Source organism: Thamnophis elegans, chromosome 3 (genome assembly GCF_009769535.1).
Source record: "Thamnophis elegans isolate rThaEle1 chromosome 3, rThaEle1.pri, whole genome shotgun sequence".
In the NCBI taxonomy this organism is placed as follows: domain Eukaryota; kingdom Metazoa; phylum Chordata; class Lepidosauria; order Squamata; family Colubridae; genus Thamnophis; species Thamnophis elegans.
The window spans coordinates 8,724,748-8,744,851 of record NC_045543.1 but is presented as its reverse complement, the minus strand read 5'-3'; the positions used below and the strand labels follow the sequence as shown (position 1 = coordinate 8,744,851).

The 20,104-nt window shown below is 38.4% G+C and overlaps 1 protein-coding gene across 1 annotated transcript in view; it reads left to right on the top strand.

Moving 5' to 3' along the window:
• NBAS (NBAS subunit of NRZ tethering complex) overlaps positions 1-20,104 on the top strand; it is a 193,881-nt gene that overhangs the window by 141,268 nt on the left and 32,509 nt on the right. Inside the window, 6 exon segments of the mRNA XM_032213456.1 lie at positions 157-267; positions 6,086-6,336; positions 8,725-9,059; positions 13,660-13,881; positions 15,102-15,304; positions 19,028-19,117. Coding sequence (XP_032069347.1) covers positions 157-267; positions 6,086-6,336; positions 8,725-9,059; positions 13,660-13,881; positions 15,102-15,304; positions 19,028-19,117 — 1,212 coding nt within the window.

Sequence of the window (20,104 nt, the reverse complement as noted above, 5' to 3'; positions counted from 1 at the left end):
CTACCACTCACTTGCCATCAGAGATGGTGCTGCATGCCACCTATGGCACACGTCTATAGATACTGTTATAGATACTGTTCTGTTTTGTAGTTAAGCATTTTTCAAATTGATTACTTAATAGCTGTTAAACTTTTTTTTCCCCACATGGGTAACCAGAACACTTGAAGAAAATGTGTACAGTATAGCGCTCTCCTTGGCTCAGCGTTATAATGTCCCACTCTGGGAAGTTCATATGACACACTTGGAATTTCTCTTCAGCGACAGCGGGTAAGTACAGAACCTCAGTCTGTTTCATTTATTTTACCGTGGCACGACAAAACCGCGGTCCACTAAAGCGCGCCCGATTAAAGCGCGTCGCTGACGTTATCAGCAGCGCGACAACAGCGACCGCGGAGAAAAAAGGGCGCTTTAAAAAGCGCTTTGAAAGCAAGCCGATTCACGTTAAGGTAAGGGTTAGGTTTAGGGTTAGGGTTAGGTTAAGCGTTAGGGTTAGGTTTAGGGTTAGGTTAAGGGTTAGGGTTAGGTTTCGGGGGTTAGGTTTAGGTTTAGGGGTTAATTTTAACTTTAGCGCTCACAGCGTGCTTTTTTCATCGCGCTGTGATGACGTCAGGTACGCGGTTTCGTCGAGTGCGCTTTAGTCGACCACGGTTTTGTGGTGGAACCTATTTTACAAGTAAGCAAGTATCCAGAAAGTGGCGCTCAAGTGAACATTCTCAACTTGATTAGCTGAGACAGTATCTATAGCAGTGTTTCTCAACCTTGGCTACTTGAAGATGTCTGGACTTCAACTCCCAGAATTCCCCAGCCAGCGAATGCTGGCTGGGGATTCTGGGAGTTGAAGTCCGGACATCTTCAAGTTGCCAAGGTTGAGAAACACTGATCTATAGTTTTGTGTGGAAATACTCAATACCTTTTGGGTTTTCTGAATGTTTGAATGTTCGACTTTCATGTGGCTCCTATCAGAGGGAGGCTGAATAAATAATATCTGAATAACACTTTCTCCATTTGTTTCATAAACAAAATAACCCAACATGCAATTTCAGCGTCCTGGGGACACTTGCATGAATATTTTATTAAGCATTTAAGGCTAATTTGTCCTATATAAATTTCACAAACTGGTCTCATCGCAGTAAAGTTCTTATTACAGTTTAAGAAACACAGCTTAACCACATAAAATACATGTCTGAAGACCTCCAGTGTTTATTTTATAAAAAATGTGTTTATCAGTCAGGAGAAGTTTCCAAATCCATTTTTAAAGCTTTGGGGCTTTATCACTCCATAGTCAGAAACTTGAGAAAATAACTCGAGCAGAGTTTAAAATTACCCAGAAAAATAACAGAACCTCAAAATAACATCCAGTGATCTATAGGCCTCTCTTCCCTGAGTCCATCTTCAGAAAAGTGTGGTAAAAGTGAGATTGATAGGAGAGTTACAAGATAGAAGACAGAAGTCTAAGCAGAAGATTGATGCTGACATTAAGTTTGCCCAAAACAAGGACCAATAACAACCATGTAGCTGAACACCCAGAACTCTTCGGACAAATGACTCAAAGGTGGAAATTTTCATTGGTGTTATTAGATCTATTTTGGTGCTATTAAAACCAAACAGCACTTTCTACTTTAAGAGCCTCATACTGGACCTGCCCGGAAACACAAAAATATTGGACAAAAATTTGGAAATGGGTGCAAGAAATTACAGGAGAACAGATAAAATACAAAACCGAAATCTTTCTACTGGGAATAATCAAAGGGAAATATACAAAGAAAATTAAGTACATATTAACACATCTGCTAACTACAGCTAGCAAATAGCATTTGCCCAATGCTGGAAACAAAATAATACCCCCTCGGATGAATTAGTGATAAAAAAAAACCTTGGATTGTGCAGAGATGGACAAATTAACACTGAAATTAAAAGATAAAGAAGAGTCGAAATATTATGAAATTTGGAACAATTGGTACAAATGGCTGCAAAACAAGAATAAAATTAATTAAGTCAAAAAACTATATATAAATATATATAAAACTGTGTATAAAGGTGTGTAAATATAGAAGCGAAATATTATATACATGTACAGATATGATGACATAACAATGTTGATGTAATGACTGTAAGGTGTCGTAGAGGGGAAAAAATAAAAATAAAAATCTGCTAAAAAAAAGAGCCTCATACTCACTCATATGGATGTGGAAGTGTCATGGTTTGGAGATGTTTATTGCCTGAGGATCTGGATGACTTGCCATCACTTAAACATGCAAGAATGCTGTTTTGCATTATAGAACTCTATGAGAGAATATCTAGCCATCTACCCATCCCCCTTAGCACAGTGCTTCTCAACCTTGGCCCACCTGAAGATGCGTGGACTTCAATTCCCAGAATTCTCCAGCCAGCTCTGCTCTCAACTTGAATTGTGCTGGCTGGGGGATTCTGGAAGTTGAAGTCCATGCATCTTCAGGTGGGCCAAGGTTGAGAAACACTGCCCTAGCACGTGGGTCATGAAGCGAAACAACAATTCAAAATATACAAGTACATCTGCAAGAAATGAAGAACATCAAATGAATTGCTTTTGAATAGTCAAGACAACCATTTGTTATATACAGAAATACATAATACATTCTATATGCATTTTTTCTTATTATTTAATACAGATAGTCCTGCACGTACAACCATACGTCAGCCTAGAATTACAGTTGTAAGTTGTGCCAAATGATAAGTGACCATGCCCAATTTTACAACTTTTTTGCTCTGGTCATTAAGCGAACCCATTTCACTCAATGGGGTGTTTAGTTTGCCAGAAATGGAAGTAAACACCAGTTGCCAGCAAAAGTCTTCAAAAATTGTGGTTAAATGGTGGCGGACTGGCCATAATAGTCATAATTATGGGCTGGTTACCAAGCGCTCAAAATGCAATGGCGGGGAGTTACATAAATTATGTAAAATGGATTTATATAAGATATATAAACTGGGGAAGGGGCACCATCAGAACTTTGAAACCAAGCCACAAGGAGTGATGGAGTATTATGTGGTAGGTGCTTGAATTATATACTAGCTTTATTATTAATATTACAATGTTGTGAATGTGCCTTTTGAGTGATTTTATAAAAATGAAATGATAAAAATTAAACATCGGTTTAAGGTTAATGCACAACCTGGTGCCCTCCATTATGTTGTTAGAGTGCAGCTTCCCTATCAGAAATTATCCCCCTAATAGCAAACCCTGGTGACACCTACAGTCTAAAAACATGGTTCACTGACAAATGCGCGCACGACAAAAGCGCACTGACAAAAGCGCGACGTTAAAACTGCGACATCGACAGCGCGCCCACAAAGGCGTGCCAACAAAAGAGCCCCAACAGAAGCACGCCATCAACAAACAACGCGAAAACAACATAAGAACCCTAAACCTAACCCTAACCCTAATCGCACTTCCGTCGGTGCTCTTGTCGGCGCGCCTTTGTGGGCGCGCTGTCGACGTCGCGGTTTTATCGCTGCGGTTTTGTCGGCGCGCTGTTGTCAGGCGCGCATTTGTCAGGTCACGTAAAAACATGTAGAGAACAGCAGTTGGCCTAACCTCTTCTTGAGTTTTCTGATATTTTTTCTGGCGCATTGTTCAGAACCTTTCTTCTCTTGAAATGATTTGTTCTTTTGTTATAAAAAAAAAAAGTCACTGGAAATTCAGGGGAAAGAGAAATAGATTATGACATAGTTTTTCACATCATACCTAATTGCAAAGTGCCTTGGTTAACAATTTATCAATTTAGGCATATAGCTTGTAAAAATTGCCTTAGTGTGAGATGAGAATCCAGTTATAGGAAGCAGAAAGACTATTGAGATGTTTGCCATTTTGAGTTGCATATAGGGAAAAATGGCAGGAGAAAAATATTTGTAATAATTGTTGGCAAACTATAGGTTAGCAGGTAGGTATGAATCCAGTATGTGTTTGTCCATCCTTGCCTCTTTCTTCATTCCACTGATGTGTAAGTTGCCTTTGCAATGACACAAAGTACAAAGCTACAGGCAAATCGGCTGAGTGCTTGATTTTCAGTATCTTTAGAAAATCATTACTTAATACATAGGTCCTACTGCTGTTGCATATAATCCCAGGAGAAATTTAGCTGCCGTAACATGAACACGTTGCTAAGCAACCACCCAGTTTAGATAAAAACAAGCCCGCTGAATGTTGAACAAATTTTATATCAATAAGAAAGCCCTCTAATAACACGGACTTAGGATAAATACTGTACTTAACTGATTCACCTTTGAACAGAGAGCGATGAGGCATGGAAGCAGATAGTGAGTGGAAACAGATGGTACCTCTTAGAAGAACAAGAAGAAGCTTAAATGAAGTAGGGGTAGAAGCAAAAAGAAAGCAACTCCATACTGTTTATGCTGAATATTCTGTGTACTGAATATTCTGAATATACTGAATTATATACTGAATCAAAATCATGTGAAGTGCAAGTACCGCTTTATAAAACCTTAGTAAGACCACACCTGGAATGCTGCATCTAGTTTTGGTCACCACGTTATAAAAAAAGATGTTGAGACACCCTTCAGTTATTCTTGTTAGGTTTAATTATTGATTGTACGGTTATAGAGACTAACTTGATTTTGCATTTAATAACGGCACCAAGACTGTTGGTGGCACAATACTGGAAGAAGGAAGATTTGCCTACTATTCAAGAATGGACATTAAAAGTAACAAACCTAGCAGAGATGGCTAAAATATCAGCATATCTCAAGGATCACTCAAATGAGAGATATAAATTGGAGTGGAGAAGATGGATTGACTATACTCAAAATAAATATGGGACTAAGAAATTCCAGATAGTTTATGACTGAAGAAACAAGGAATGATATAATCTGTTTAGAGTTAGCCTAGCAAAGAGGAGTTAAAGCTCAAATGAAAGATGATACTAACTTTCTTTAATTTCATTTTAGAATATATTTGTTAAAGATTTATACCCTGTATTGGTTCTGGGAAGTCGGGGTGGAAGGAAGGTTGGGGTGGGGTGGGGTTCGGGTGGGGAGGGCAGTGCGGGGAGGTAAACATTTGTAAAAGTTTTTTTTCCCTAAAATTTTCAATAAAAAAAAGATGTTGAGACTTTGGAAAAAGTGCAGAAAAGAGCAACAAAGATGATTAAGGGACTGGAGACTAAAATATATGAAAAACGATTGCAGCAATTAAATGTGGCTAGTCTAGTGAAAAGAAAAACAGAGTGACATGATAACAGTGTTCCAATATTTGAATGGCTGCCCCAAAGAAGAGGGGGGTCAACTTATTTTCCAAAGCACCTGAAGGCAAGGCAAGAAACAATGGATGGAAATTAATCAAAGAGAGATTTGAACTAGAACTAAGGAGAAATTTCTGACAGTGAGAACTATCAACCAGTGGAACAGAAGTTGCCTTCGGAAGTTGTGGCTGCTCCATTGCTGGAGGCTTTTAAGAAGTGACACAACAGCCACCTGTCTGAAATGGTATAGGGTCTCCTGCTTAAGCAGGGGGTTGGACTAGAAGACCTCCAAGGTCCCTTCCAACTCTGATATTCTGTTCTATTCTATTCTAAACCTTAACTGCAGCATTATTAGAAAAGCACACAATTTTGATTCATTTGGAAAGAATCCTCACCAAAGCAAGAAATTATACCGGTACTTAGGGGTTTTGTTTCTTTTTTTTTTTTATTGCTTAAAATTAGAAATAATTTTAATTAATGTTGTCCTACACCAATTTCATAGTTTCCTTTTATTTTATTTTTCTTGATATGTGGCACTACTGTTCTAACTTACAAATAAAAGCTGATACTCATTAAATTATTAGAACATCATATTTAAATACTTTTGAAGGACATAATACTTATTATGTCCTTCAAAAAGTTGCTGAGTTTTTAGAACTGTGGATAATTGTGCTTATGAGCAAGGCAATTGGCTTGCAGATGATAGTTTAGGATTTAATGCAGAGAGCCTCTCTCTTTGAAAATCTTTTCATACTTAATAACATCACCCAGTATTTAGCAAAAAGTTAGATTGATAAATTGATGAAATGGGTGGTTTCATTTATTACATTTTCTTTTGCTTTTCCATGCAGTTTGTCCACAGTTGCAATAGAAGACCGGGCAAAAAGTCTTGGCCTATTTGAGACTCTGAAAACTGTTCCAAAAGCCTTTCATGAGCATATGACCAAATATGTATATCCTATCATTGAAGGAAAGGATCACCAGCGCTTACTCTACTATTTCACACTTCTTGAGAACTGTGTTTGCTCTGAATTTGTGAAAGATGCCATCAAACTTGAAACTCACATACGACTTCTGAAAAAATTCAAGGCAGTTGCACCAGGTACAAGTTGTTAACATTCATAACTATTTAGCAAAGCTGGATGTCTTTAAAGATAAGGCTGCAGTTCAGCATTTGTTTGATGAATTTAATCTTCTGTGTGGTTACTTGTTTCTTGCCGAGATTAGTTTGTGAGTATCTGAGAAAGAAAGCTGCCTATGGAGATTAACAATTATTTTGTTAATTAATATACATTACTTTAAAGACTGGCATTGATACTTACTAATTGATATAAAGGTATGTTTTTGTTATGGCCTTGTGCTTTAGAGTGATGGCTTCTTACAGGTGAGCACAGACACCGATGTTCATTCTCAGACAGATGGATGGATGGATGGATGGATGGATGGATGGACAGACAGACAGATCGATAGAGCCATGATTGACCACTTGATAGCAATAGCAATAGCAGTTAGACTTACATACCGCTTCATAGGGCTTTCAGCTCTCTCTAAGCGTTTTACAGAGTCAGCATATTGCCCCCACAGTCTGGGTCCTCATTTCACCCGCCTCAGAAGGATGGAAGGCTGAGTCAACCTTGAGCCAGTGAGATTTGAAACGCTGAACTGCAGATAGCAGTCAGCTGAAATGGCCTGCAGTACTGCACCCTAACCACTGCGCCACCTCGGCTCTAGAACAGATAAAGGAGGAAAATGGCAAATGTACAAGATTGTTGTGTATCTTTTTTAACAGTCTAGTCTTCCTATAGGGAAACATTAGCTTAAATTCATGGTAATGGTACATATGTTGACTTCATTCATATTATATATGAGTTAAGATGATATTCTGGAGGGGATGCCTATATTTTACATTGAGATAACAACTTGAGCATTAGACTGATATCCTAAGATTTTAATGGCTACCATCATTTCTCAAAAAATGGATTTGGACACCTTGCGACATTTTTGTCATTTTTGTCATTTTTTTATTTTAAATAGGTCCAGAGTAATGGATTTATCATGTGCATTGTGGCACTGCAGGTGTTATTGTACACAACCTTTGGCTTTACACAGTAGTCTTTTTTGTTTTATTTTAGTTGCCTACACAAAGAAAGGACTGGGAGCTGCTACTTTAAAACGGGGTTGGAAAATCTGCATTCCCTGGGCTATTCCACCCTATTAGACTGACAAATGGGATGGAGAGCAAAGTCCCCATCTATTTTTTTTGACCTATGCTTTGACACTACCTTTTAGGTACAAATGGTGAGGCAACAGAATAGATCCACTTTTCCTGACCTGCTTTTCCCCCCATTGCAGATGGATTGCGTGATCCACGTCACCTACACTATTCATTTTTCTTAGCTGAGAAAAGATCAGGCCATAGGACTATCAACCAGGGAAGGCATAATCAAATCTTGATTATTTCTAGCTTGCCCAATCTTTCCCATTGGAGAAAATAAATAATGAAATAATTTATTTGTGAAAAAAGTTTAGAAAATCATCCTGAGCCTTGGTGGCGCAGTAGCTAAGAGTGCAGTACTGCAGGCTACTTCTGCCACCTGCCAGCTGCCTACAATTTGGCAGTTCAAATCTCACCAGGCTCAAGGTTGACTCAGCCTTCCATCCTTCCGAGGTGGGTAAAATGAGGACTCAGATTGTTGGAGGGCAATATGCTGACTCTGTAAAACAGTTAGAGAGAGCTGTAAAAGCACTATGAGGCAATATATAAGTCTAAGTGCTATTGCCATCCTTGGGAAAATGGGCAACACCTAGGAATGGTGCACAACTGATGTCATGAAGTGGTTTTAATGAAGTTTTGGCCCCATTCCCACGCGTGCTTCATGTTCTAGCCAAAACGTACAAAAATATATTGAAGCCATTTTTATTCAGGATTCTCCCATGGGATTTATCTCTAAATAAACATGTATAGGAGTATGCCATTTAAGAGAGATTAATTAGAACATAATTCACCCACATCTATACCATTGATAAACTCCTCCATCCAGAGGTGCTTTAAACACAAAATTTAGTACACATGAAAATGCTTTTTAGTGCCCTTTGAACATACTGATGGCTGGTAAGAATGTCATCATGTGTAATTTTGATCTAGGAGTGGTAGGAAGAGTGGTAAATTTATATCCCTTTATCCTGCTGTAACAACTTTAAAGCTCATGAAGTGGGAGGTTAAATGAGTCTCCTCTTTGAGGCTTTTGATATGCCTTCCTCCTTTTCTCTGCCTACTTCTGTTATGCCTCTGTTAAAAACCTTGCATAACATAATAACATAATATTCCATGCCTTTAAATTGGAGAAAAGTATTTACTGTAATGCGATGAAAATTATGCATTGGTAATAGAATCCCAATACCCATAAATCGGGCTTCGCATTTTATTTCAATTTCTAACATAGCTGATCCATAAGGACTGCTGCTCATATATATTTTTGTCTGCTAACAGGTCTTAATTATAAAAAACTAACGGAAGAAAATGCAGACCCTCTGGAAGCTTTGGATCCTATCCTCACAAGTCAAAATATTCTGCCGATTTCCAAGCTTGCTCCTAAAATCCCAGGAAAAGATGGAAGGTTACTGTCTCCTAGCTCTGTCTATGCTGCCTGGATTAAAAAATTGTTCTGGAACGGGGATTCCCATCTGATTAAAAGGGTTCCAGAAACCCCACCAGAATGGCTTCATGCTTATGACATTTGTGCCAAATACTTTGATAGACTTTACCCAGGAGATATTATCAACTTTCTGGATGAAATTACTTTTTCTTCAAAGGCTGTCACCAAAGTAAGTATTATTTTATAACAGCGTTATGTGTACGCCTCCTTTTTATTGGCGTAAAAAGTGCCAAACATAGACAAAAATTGGGGTTTCTAAATAGTTGGACAAATATATGGAAAGTACCAAAGCAACCTATGATTTTAAAAAATTAAGCATTTGAATGTTGTCAGGAAGAGGCTCCAATAACTTAAGCTATTGGATCCATCGAAGTTGGCAAAAAATAGGCTACTAAAATAGTTTATCAATGGTGTAGATGTGGGTGAATTATGTTCTAATTAATCTCTCTATACATGTTTATTTAGAGCCGAGGTGGCGCAGTGGTTAGAGTGCAGTACTGCAGGCCACTTCAGCTGACTGCTATCTGCAGTTCAGCGGTTCAAATCTCACCGGCTCAAGGTTGACTCAGCCTTCCATCCTTCCGAGGTGGGTGAAATGAGGACCCGGATTGTTGCTGGGGGCAATATGCTGACTCTGTAAACCGCTTAGAGAGGGCTGAAAGCCCTATGAAGCGGTATATAAGTCTAACTGCTATTGCTATTGCTACTTATTTTCAAGAACTTCTGATTCTCAGGGAGTTTTTCCAAGCAAGTTGGCACTGTTCTCCTCTCTCTTTGGTCATTGGATCTCTGCCTTATGATAATGGCCCTCGTCTGGTGTGTGGCCAATCCCTGTGTGAGAGACAGACTCTCTCAATGGTTCTTTCACATATTTCTTTCTAATGTGGATCCCCAAAAGCAAGGCTGGTCAGTGCTACATCTGACCCCTTATCTTGTACCTATGGTTTAATTGCATCTGAGACAGCTTTGAAAAACTCCCATCATCTAACCCAGTGGTTCCCAAACTTGGCAACTTTAAGACTTGTGGACTTCAATTCCCAGAATTCTCCAGCCAGCAGAGCTGGCTGGAGAATTCTGGGAGTTGAAGTCCACAAGTCTTAAAGTTGCCAAGTTTGGGAACCACTGATCTAACCAATAGCCATGCTTTTGGTTCATGGGAACTAGGCTCCAATATATCTGAAGGATGTCTGGTTTGGGAGTCCTGATCTAGAGAAAGTACAGGTAGTCCTCGGCTTACAACCACACAACCAAGCCCCAAATTTCCGTTGCTAAGTGAGACATTTTGTCCAGTACAATTTGCCCCGTTTTACGACTTTTCTTGCCACAATTGTTAAGCGAGTCCCTGCAGCTCTTCAGTTAGTCACACAGTTGTTAGATGTACCTGGCTTCCCCATTGACTTTGCTTGTCAGAAAGTCGCAAAGGGTGGCTGCATGAACCCCAGGACATTGCATCCGTCCTAAATACGAGTCGGTTGCCAAGCATCTTGAGTTTTGATCACGTGACCCTGGGGGATACTGCAACGGTTGTAAGTGTGAAAACAGTTGCAAGCCATGTTTTTCAGTGCCGTTGTAACTTCAAATGATCACTAAATGAACTGTTGTAAATGGAGTCTACCTTTATAAAGTGCTAATGGAAAGAATAGATTGGGAATTAATTTGTCTCTACAATACAGAACTTTGTTCAGTTAGAACTTAAATTAACTAGCACTAGCTTTGTAGTGAACAATATTATATTATTAAAGGGGCTTCTTTAATTTCACATGGACCTTAGTGACAAGGAATTTATCACTAATTTATCAGCAGCACATGCCAGATTGAGAGTAACAATGGTGTAGCTGTGCAAGAGAGCTTTATCTGATTCAGACAATAGCACCCAGTGATCTTCCCAGCATTTATTTCTGTCCCTAAGTCACATGTTAACTTAGCAACTATTTTGCTCAACAGTCTAGTCCTTGGAAAGGAACTTTGTCTCTAAACAAGGAGTGGATGTATTTGGCATCAACAGCATTGTGCAAAATCATATGATAGTGCTTGCAACTTTAAAAAAGTGTAGCTCCTGTATTAAACAATATAAATAGCTTATATGGGTATATGTGTACAGCAAATCACATTTTGAACAGATTATTCAACATGGGAATTAGTGAAAATCCATACATACGTAAACTGAAAACAATTATTTCTTTGGGAAGAAAATCAATCTATTTTTCCATAAAAGAATTGGTAATTTCAGTGCAGAAATTAGAGCACGCTTTTAGAACCTAAGTAAGGCAGATAGACAAATGTAGATAGAACAAAGTGAACTATTACTCAATACGTGGAGTCGTGAACAATTGAAAGTCCTGACTGCAACTCTATTGGACTTAAAATAATAGAGATTACTTGCAAGCTATATTCAGTCTGAGCTTTTGAAAAAGGATAGCATCTCAAAAATGCTTTGAGCCATTACACAAAATTGTGATAAACGATTCTGAAGATGATCTCTTCCTTTTTGTCTTGTCTGACAAGAACTCTTAATAAGGAAAGCTACCAATTTGGAATTAAACAAAACAGTAGGATAAGGATCAGGAAAATTGCAGGGATTTCAGTCAGACTTGGTTAGCAAGGCTGAGATAGGCAATTTGTGGGTTTATGAATGTTGAAATTGTTAACTCAAGACTATATGGCATAAAGGTAAAGGTTCCCCTTGCACATATGTGCTAGTCACTCCCGACTCTAGGGGCGGTACTCATCTCCCTTTCAAAGCCAAAGAGCCAGCGCTGTCCGAAGACGTCTCTGTGGTCATGTGGCCGGCATGACTAAATGCCGAACACACATGGAATGCTGTTACCTTCCCACCAAAGGTGGTTCCTATTATTTCTACTTGCATTTTTACATGTTTTTGAACTGCTAGATTGGCAGAAGCTGGAACAAGTAACGGGAGCTCACTCCATTATGCGGCACTAGGGATTCAAACCACTGAACTGCTGACCTTCTGATCGACAAGCTCAGCATCTTATTCACTGAGCCACCGCATCCTTAACTATATGGCATACCTCCCACCAATGCAAAGATGTACATTTTTAGGATAATTTGGAAGAAAATTTTGACACCTTTAGTTTAAACTAGCCCTTAGTCTCACTATAGGTTGTTTTAGCTGTAAGTGCTTGGAATTTTGGTTTGCAAAATCTGGAAGACTACAGAACCCTGATTTTGGTTTAGCCCAAGATCTTAAGCCTGAGGTAGCATTTCAGGCAACGATTATCACAGTTCAAGCTACTGTTTGATCAAATTACAGCATATCGGACCAGATAATGCATCTGAAGGATTAAATAGCTCCTTTCTATAAAATTTAACTACTTTTAATCTTTATCAAATTCAATTAAACCTACAGCTGAGTAGGTGCACTTTTATTAATTTAGTTTATGCTGTAGCATTCAAAATAAATCAGGCTACAAAATGTCTTCTGCTGGAGTTTTATTTGCTATGAAGAGTTAGACCTTAATTAGATATACAAATTTAACATAATTACAAAAGATCTTTTAGTGTAGTTTAGTGTAGTTAGTAGTCATGGGGACAATGCAAAATGTAGTATATTTTTCTAGATGAATTATGTTAGATAGATACTCTTAGATAATACATTCCTCTCAGTTTTGGAGAGTCTATAGTTTTCATTCTTTCAGAGAGGAAAAACAGAAAAATGCACATGTCAAGCAAGGAACATACATAAATATAATTATGTATGTGTGTGTGTGTGTGTGTGTATGTATGTATGTATGTATATGTATGTGTATATATATATATATATATATATATATATATATATATATATATATATATATATATATATATATATATATATATATATATATATATTTCTCTACAATACTTGGAAATACTTTGTTTTAATTTTCCTGTAAAAAATAAAGATATTTACTATATGATAGATATGACTAAATTTACTGCTTTACAGTAACCCATAATCTGTATGAACATTTAATGATATGTTATATGAATCCATGTAATTATAACTACGGCTAAACAAACCATGGCTTGCATGATACATGATCTTAGATTGTTTACATTGAGAATTCTGAACTGTAAAAGTTTACTTGTGGATCAGTGAGGAAAAACTTTCTGCTTTTTAAAAGTCATCTGGAAGAGTTCCTTGACTGAGATACAGTTCATTTTTTTCCCTCCTGAGAAATTATTAATTGTCAGAGGTAGAGGAATCTGTAGCAACCAAACAGAGTAACATTATGAAAATCCCAATATGTAGGTGCTTGAAAACTCATTTGGAGAAAGAATGGGATTGCTCACTTCTTCTGCCTTCCTGTTTACTTGTTAATCCTTTTGAGCTCTTGACTTCAATACTATTTTAAGTGGAATACTTCAACTAATAGCTTCAGAGGCATTTGTCAAATGAGTTGAAGAATGAAGATTTCCACAGGCTATTATAAGGAAGGAAATAGTTTTGTCTCTGTGTGTTTTTAAATGTTTTTAAAAATTAGATAATGGAATCATTCAAGAGAAGCTTAGGCATGAAAATAGAAATAGCATGGGATTAGACTTCGAAGGCAAAAGCTCTTTTCAGAAACAATTTTTTTTCTCTCTTGCTCATGTTCTGTTATATTTAACACATTCTGGTTCTTTACTAAAGAAAAAAAGAGGAAATATTTTAATCAATGTATATTATTCAGTTTCGGTATCCCCGATTCATGTGCATTCAATCACCACTTGTACTATAAACGCTAGTGACAATTTATGATGAATTGAGCATTATCTTTCCTCAGCTGTCAGTCGACTCCCGAGTAGAGATGACAAAGAGAGCCATAAAGTCGATGAAACATTCAGCTGAAAAAGCTGGGAAGAGAGCTTCTGAGGGGGATCTCACAGAAGGTGCAGTTCACAGGCAAATCACTTATGAAGATGTTTTGAATCATCTCCAGCAGTCCCTTGCACACCTGGAAACCCTTAGTCATAGTTTTATTTCTTACCTGAAAACCAGTGACCAGGTAGGTGAAAAAGATTTAGCAGAAACAAATCAAGATCGTGTATCACATACAGTAGAATCTCTGTGCACTAGTTTTCTAAATACATTTTCCTTCATCTAGGTTGGTTTCACTCTGTAAAACATACCATAAAAGTAGCCAGATTTAATTTCATGCTGAAATAATTCAGGTGACAGAATCAAAGTGTTTCACTTCTTTTTAAAACTTGGAAAGGTACTCCTCACTAAGGTTTATTAGGACCAGAATGTCTATCGCTAAGTGATAGTGATATTAAAGCTCAACATAACGTTGACTGCGTTGCTTAGTAGTGCCAGTTCTGGCGCTCCCTGGTTACCATCTTTAAGTGAGGATCACAGGGGTCATTAAGGAAGGATCTTGTGATTGTAACACTCCACTTTCTGCCGGCTCCCCTGTTGAATTTGGTTGTGGGAAACCAGCAGGGAAGGTTGCAAATTGGAATTACATGACTGTAGGACGTTGCACTGGTTGGAAATCCAGACTGATTGCCATGCTCCCAGATCATGATCATGTGTCCCTCAGGGTTCTGTGATAGGCAGAACTTCAAGAACCAATTGCAACTACCACTCATTCAGTACTTCCAAGTTTTAATGGTCAGTGAAGGAGTGATAATTAAAAGAGGATCACCTGTGAAGGTCAAATATACGTGTCCCGGGGCAATGTTGCAAGATCCAATCTAGGTCAATGTATGTGTGTGTATGTGTATATTCTGGTAGAGGGAAGTTCCCTGAGGAGGGGCTTCAGCACGAGACCAAAAGCTTGGAAGAGTTAAACCTCTGGTCTCGGCGATCAACCCAGATTGGATCTTGCAGGATCATCTGCAATTATTTTTATTAGATAATACGATAGATTTGGACTCTGCAATAGTGTTGCTTGATGGTCATTTTTGTATTATTAATAAAATCATAAAGGTAAGGTGGAAAAGGAAGTTGTGGATTTTTTTTTTACATACACAAAGTATAATACCATAAATATCCCTAAGGTAACCGTTAATGAGATTAATTTTACAAATTGCTTGGTGCAGTGGTGGGAATAATGATTTCTGTCATTATTTCTGTCACGATTGATTGGAATAACGTTTGGAGCTTTTTGTTTTCATTGTCTCTGAAAAGGTTATTTCTAGGTTAGCAATGAAATCTGAATTTCGGAAAGAAATATTGCGTTGTTATGACTTAAACTCACACTTAAATGGTTTCCCCTTATAGAAAATTCTGCAAGAATATGGCTATCAATATGATATATCCCGGTCAGAAAAGAAAAGAATCCACGAACAAGTTGTAACAATGTGCTTGGATGGACAACCTTTGAACATGATAAAAACATTACTGGATGTTGCTGTTGGAGATTTAGGACTTTCACCCAGGGATGTTGTTGAGACAGCTCTCATCAGAGTGATAGCTGCTTTGAGGCAAGTTAAATTATGCATTTCAGAACTTTTAAGAGTGTATCGTTAAATATAATTGAAATGGTATAATCTTATAACAATCTCTTTTTAAAAAGAGGACATATATATAATAATACCATGTTCTGACCCCCCTCCTCTGTCCAGTAATGAATGCCAATACAAGCTTAACTGGAATGTACTTTAATAACAAGACACCAAGACCTCGGTGGCTGAAAGCCAAGCAAAACAAACAGATAAGGACCTTGGCAGCAACTCAGACAAACTCAGGCAGCAATAAACACAGGTAAGGCTTGGCACCAATCTAGCCTGCCAAGCTCACAGTAATGTCCTCCGACATTCAATCCTGCGCTGACTTCTGCAAAGAGGGCCATGTGCACAAGTAGCTTTTTATAGTCTGGAGAGGAGCCTAATGACCACCAGCTGAGTACAATCACCTCCTGTAATTGCGTAATTGTTCCTGACGCCTATTAGCTCTTCGACGGCGTGCATCCAGGAACAACTCACTACTGGCATCTGGTTCACTCTCCCTTGTCTCCTCCCCACTGGTCCAAGGCTCAGGTGCCTCCTGGTGGCCAACCAGCCTCTCTGCGCCCTGCTCGGAGTCGGAACCCTGTCCAAGGTCCTCCACATCCTCCAGAGCCGACTCAGAGGGCCCCTCGCTGTCGGAGTCTGGTGGCAGCTCCAACGGCACCTGCTGGGCCACAACAGTACCATAATTTCCTTGCTTTGCTTTTGCTTTTGCAGAAAATCCAAATAGGCCCCTTGATGCCCGGCGTTTACATAAATTTCTATTTATTTCATTAAGATATTTTATACTGGGTCTTTACAAAAGTGCCCAATATTCTTTTTTAAAAAGCACATTAAAGGAAAAGGGTGGGAGTTGGTAGTTAATAAAAAGATCAACCACAGGATTAGCTGTGAGTTCCTCCTAACAATTTTTTAGGATTAGTTTTAATGAAAAGTGATCTAAATTATCATCCTGATATTTTTGTAAGAACAAACTAACACCATCTCTGTAGGTTACTGGGGTGTTCTCATATTTTATAAAGTGGAATTGCCACACAATAGGTGTGTTTTATCTTTTTATAAAAGAATTTAATAAACTAATGTACAGCTTTAAGAAGATCTTTACCTCCTTAGTTTTTAGTTTCAAATGTGTTAATATTTACTAGCGGTGAGATTGCATTCTTAAACTAAGACAATACATTTGAAAGAACCTCTGAGTAATGCCATGCAAGAGAGTGAATATATGCTATATTTTGCCTGCTGGGGTGTTGATTTCTTTAGAGCAAATCTGAAAGTGAAATTGGCAGCAGATGTCAATTCCTTATATACTGACTGTATTTAGTGTAGCAGGAGGCCCACAACCAGTCATTAGTGGATAAGTAGATGACAGTTGATAACACTTCTAATTTAAATTATTTGGATGTTTATGAATACTTATTAGAGAGGCAAATTATTAAAGAGGCAATAGAAATGTCAGAACATATTCACGCTCTTACACAGCATTACCCACAAGTCATTTCATCAATAAATAGCAACCATATAAACTTACACTTGATTAATAATACCAACTACTTATTAGTTATACTTTTTGCTATATTTTTAAGATTATGAAATGGCATTAGCTGTGGCATGACCACACCAGGGGTGGGTTTCTCGCCCCGTTCCAACCGGTTCGGTTGGAACGAGGCCGGCGGCGTCCTCGCGCACGTGTGCGGCGTCCTCGTGCATGCGTGTGGCGCGCGCGTGCACGCGCGTGGCGCACGCATCCGTACTAGCGTCTGTGCGATGCTCCAGCTGCTCCTGGAGGATCGCGCAGGCGCTGTATGCGTCCTGCGCATGCGTGGAAGCGCAGAATTCATCAAAACCGGGTAAGGAGCGGGCGCGGGGGGGGGGCCTTCGCCGTTCCCGGAAGTTACTTACTTCCGGGTTCGGCGACCAACCGGATCGCAGGGACCGCCGCGAACCGATTGAAACCCACCCCTGGACCACACGTATATCAACCATTTGTTGGGCTTCTAACTGTTTCACTGACTTTTAATCTGAAAATGGCTTAACTGTCTAGATACTGTCTCACATAACACTTTTTAAGAGTGAATTGAAATATAATACTTTCTTTTTAACAGTAAACAAGTCTTGCCCTTTTGTTTAATGATCTTTTCTATCTCAGACTCAATCAATCAATGTGAGAGCGGAAAATTAATCAGGCAGCATCTTTTAAAAACATAAGATAAAATAATGGTAGAGAAAATTTAGAAACAAACCAACTACAGTAAAATGCTTAATATCTCAAATGTTTCTAAAACAATTTATTTATATTTATTTATTTGTTTGTTTATTTATATTTATTTCTATGTGTAGTAACATGTGTGTGTGCTGATAAATAAATAAAGGGAGACTAGTATAGATCTATTTCAAGCTTGAAATAGATCTATACTAGTCTCCCTTTATTTATTTATCAGCACAAATATAAAACAAATGTAACAGTAAAAATATTGGGTTTCTTCCTGGATGGTCTCCTATGACGAGCCGATGGACAGAGAATGGAAGCAGTGAACTTCCTCCCATATTTGGGCATACCAGGGGTTGTGACTTTAAATATATACATATATACATACATATACATATACATATACATATATACATACATACATACATACATACATACCAGGGGTTGTGACTTTATATATATATACATATACATATATACATACACACACACACACACATATATATGTTACTACACTCTAGTAAATGCAGAAGTAGAGCTTATGTAATACAAATAACAAATTAATCAGTGAAATTACTTTAAGCATAAAATACTGTTGAACTATTAAGTGAACAGTAATATTTAAATCTGTACATGTTAAACTGGGGTTAGCATGACCCTATCCATAGCTTGCTTTGCAAAGGTCCTGTTGTTGTGAATTTTTCCCTTTTCCCAAGAGGCTAGTTAGTTATGCAATAGAAGCAGTTCACAAACCTTGGTACAGCTTTCTTCTATGCTTGAAATGAGAAAATTATACTCTGAATATGTATTTTTTTGCCAGAAAAATTCCTAACAGAATTGAGGCCTAGAATCTTGCAGCGATCTCAGTGTTATTACTGTTGCGACGCTTGGGAGATAAGCCGTAATGACTCTTTAGATGCTTACGGTAATTGTTCAGGATTTTGAACCAACAAAGTAACTTCAGTACATGTCAGATAGTTCTTTAACATGCTTTCATATTAAGGTCTTTATAGGTGTGGTTTGTTAATACTGATTAATGTGACAACTTTCCTGGCAAATGAAATAAAATATTTTTTATTATTAATTAGAGGGGATCTTGTGTCTTAATTTCTCTTTAAAACAAAAATTACTCTGGCAGTTACAAAACGCAGTTATGAAAGTTGAGTTCAAAGCCAGTTTATGAAAGTTGAACTCCTAATAGTACTAAATCAGGGCTTGTTTAAATGAGATTTATTGGACAAGTTCAAATGGGTTCATTCAGCTTACTTCCGGTAAGCCCTAAATTGTTTGCAGATCCACAAATGGTTGGATTCACATATTACATTCAATTGAAACAAAGCAAACCAAATTAGGATAAACTTAGCGTATCTTTTATGTGATTTTTACTTGTTTAGAGTTTGATAAGCAGCGTAGAATATTGATACACGTAGGACTCAAAAATCTCTGAAACATTGATTCCAAATAAGCATCTTTCTGTTTTACTCACTTGACAGTGAAGGGAGTGATCAGCATTCTTCTCAGAAAGATCATTTTCAGATACTGGAAGACATTGTTTCTGCTGTCCACGCAAGTGCTGAAAATGGGTAAGAGTTTTGAAAGTATAATGTGAAAATTGATTACATTTGCTAAATAAGAATATGCATCAAATTTGAATTAATTGTAAAAACCTGGATTAAATCTAACAGCTTAGAAATGGTGCTGTGGAAACACCCCCCCCCCCCCAACAACAAACAAACAAAAAACCAGAAATGAGTTGTGGCAGAGTAAATGAAACCAGTTTGAGAGCAGGACTGGAAACACATGTCCCCCCAAGATATATCCAGTGTCCCTCCCCAGTGTCCGTCCCCCCCAGCGAGCTGCAGGGGTTCTGGGTCACCATGATAGCACCTCCTCCTAACTGATGGCAGAGGAAGTGGGGGGGGGGCGGGGGGGAAGCTCAGCAGAGGCGACTCAAGCTGGGGAGGGAAACAGGAAGGGAGGCAGGAGACACGAGACTGGACCACATTCACATCACAAGGCAGAGCTGGAGGGGGGTGGGTGGGAGGGGGAGAGCCCATGAATGCTCCAAGCGAGGATGAACATGATGGTGGGTCACTGGAAGCCCCTTCTGCGGCGTTTGGGGGGAGGGGGGCTGTTGTGGTAAAACTCCTGGCCAGACCCTGGGAAACCAGCCTAGAGATAGAGAGAGAGAGAGAGATACAGATACAGATACAGATACAGATATTATTTTTGTTCCTCTCTTGCATGCTATATTCAACTAAGTTTTTACTCATGCAGGTAGCCAGCAGATTTGAGATACTTTCTGGTTTTGTTCTCCATACTAATTTCCTACCAAATTTGAAATGCTTTCTTTACACATCCATATGTTTAAATTTCAGGTTCCCATTCTGTGCCCTACTCAGAAACCTGCAGCTCTATAGCTTTTTCTCAGGAATCTGTCCTTTTCACAGTACATATGTCCTACTATCCTTTCTCATTTCTCTAACATTGGGGGTTTTTTTAACCTCAAATATTTTTTATTCTCTCTCTTTCTCACTCTCTCTCTCTTTTGCTATCTTTTTTTTCTTACG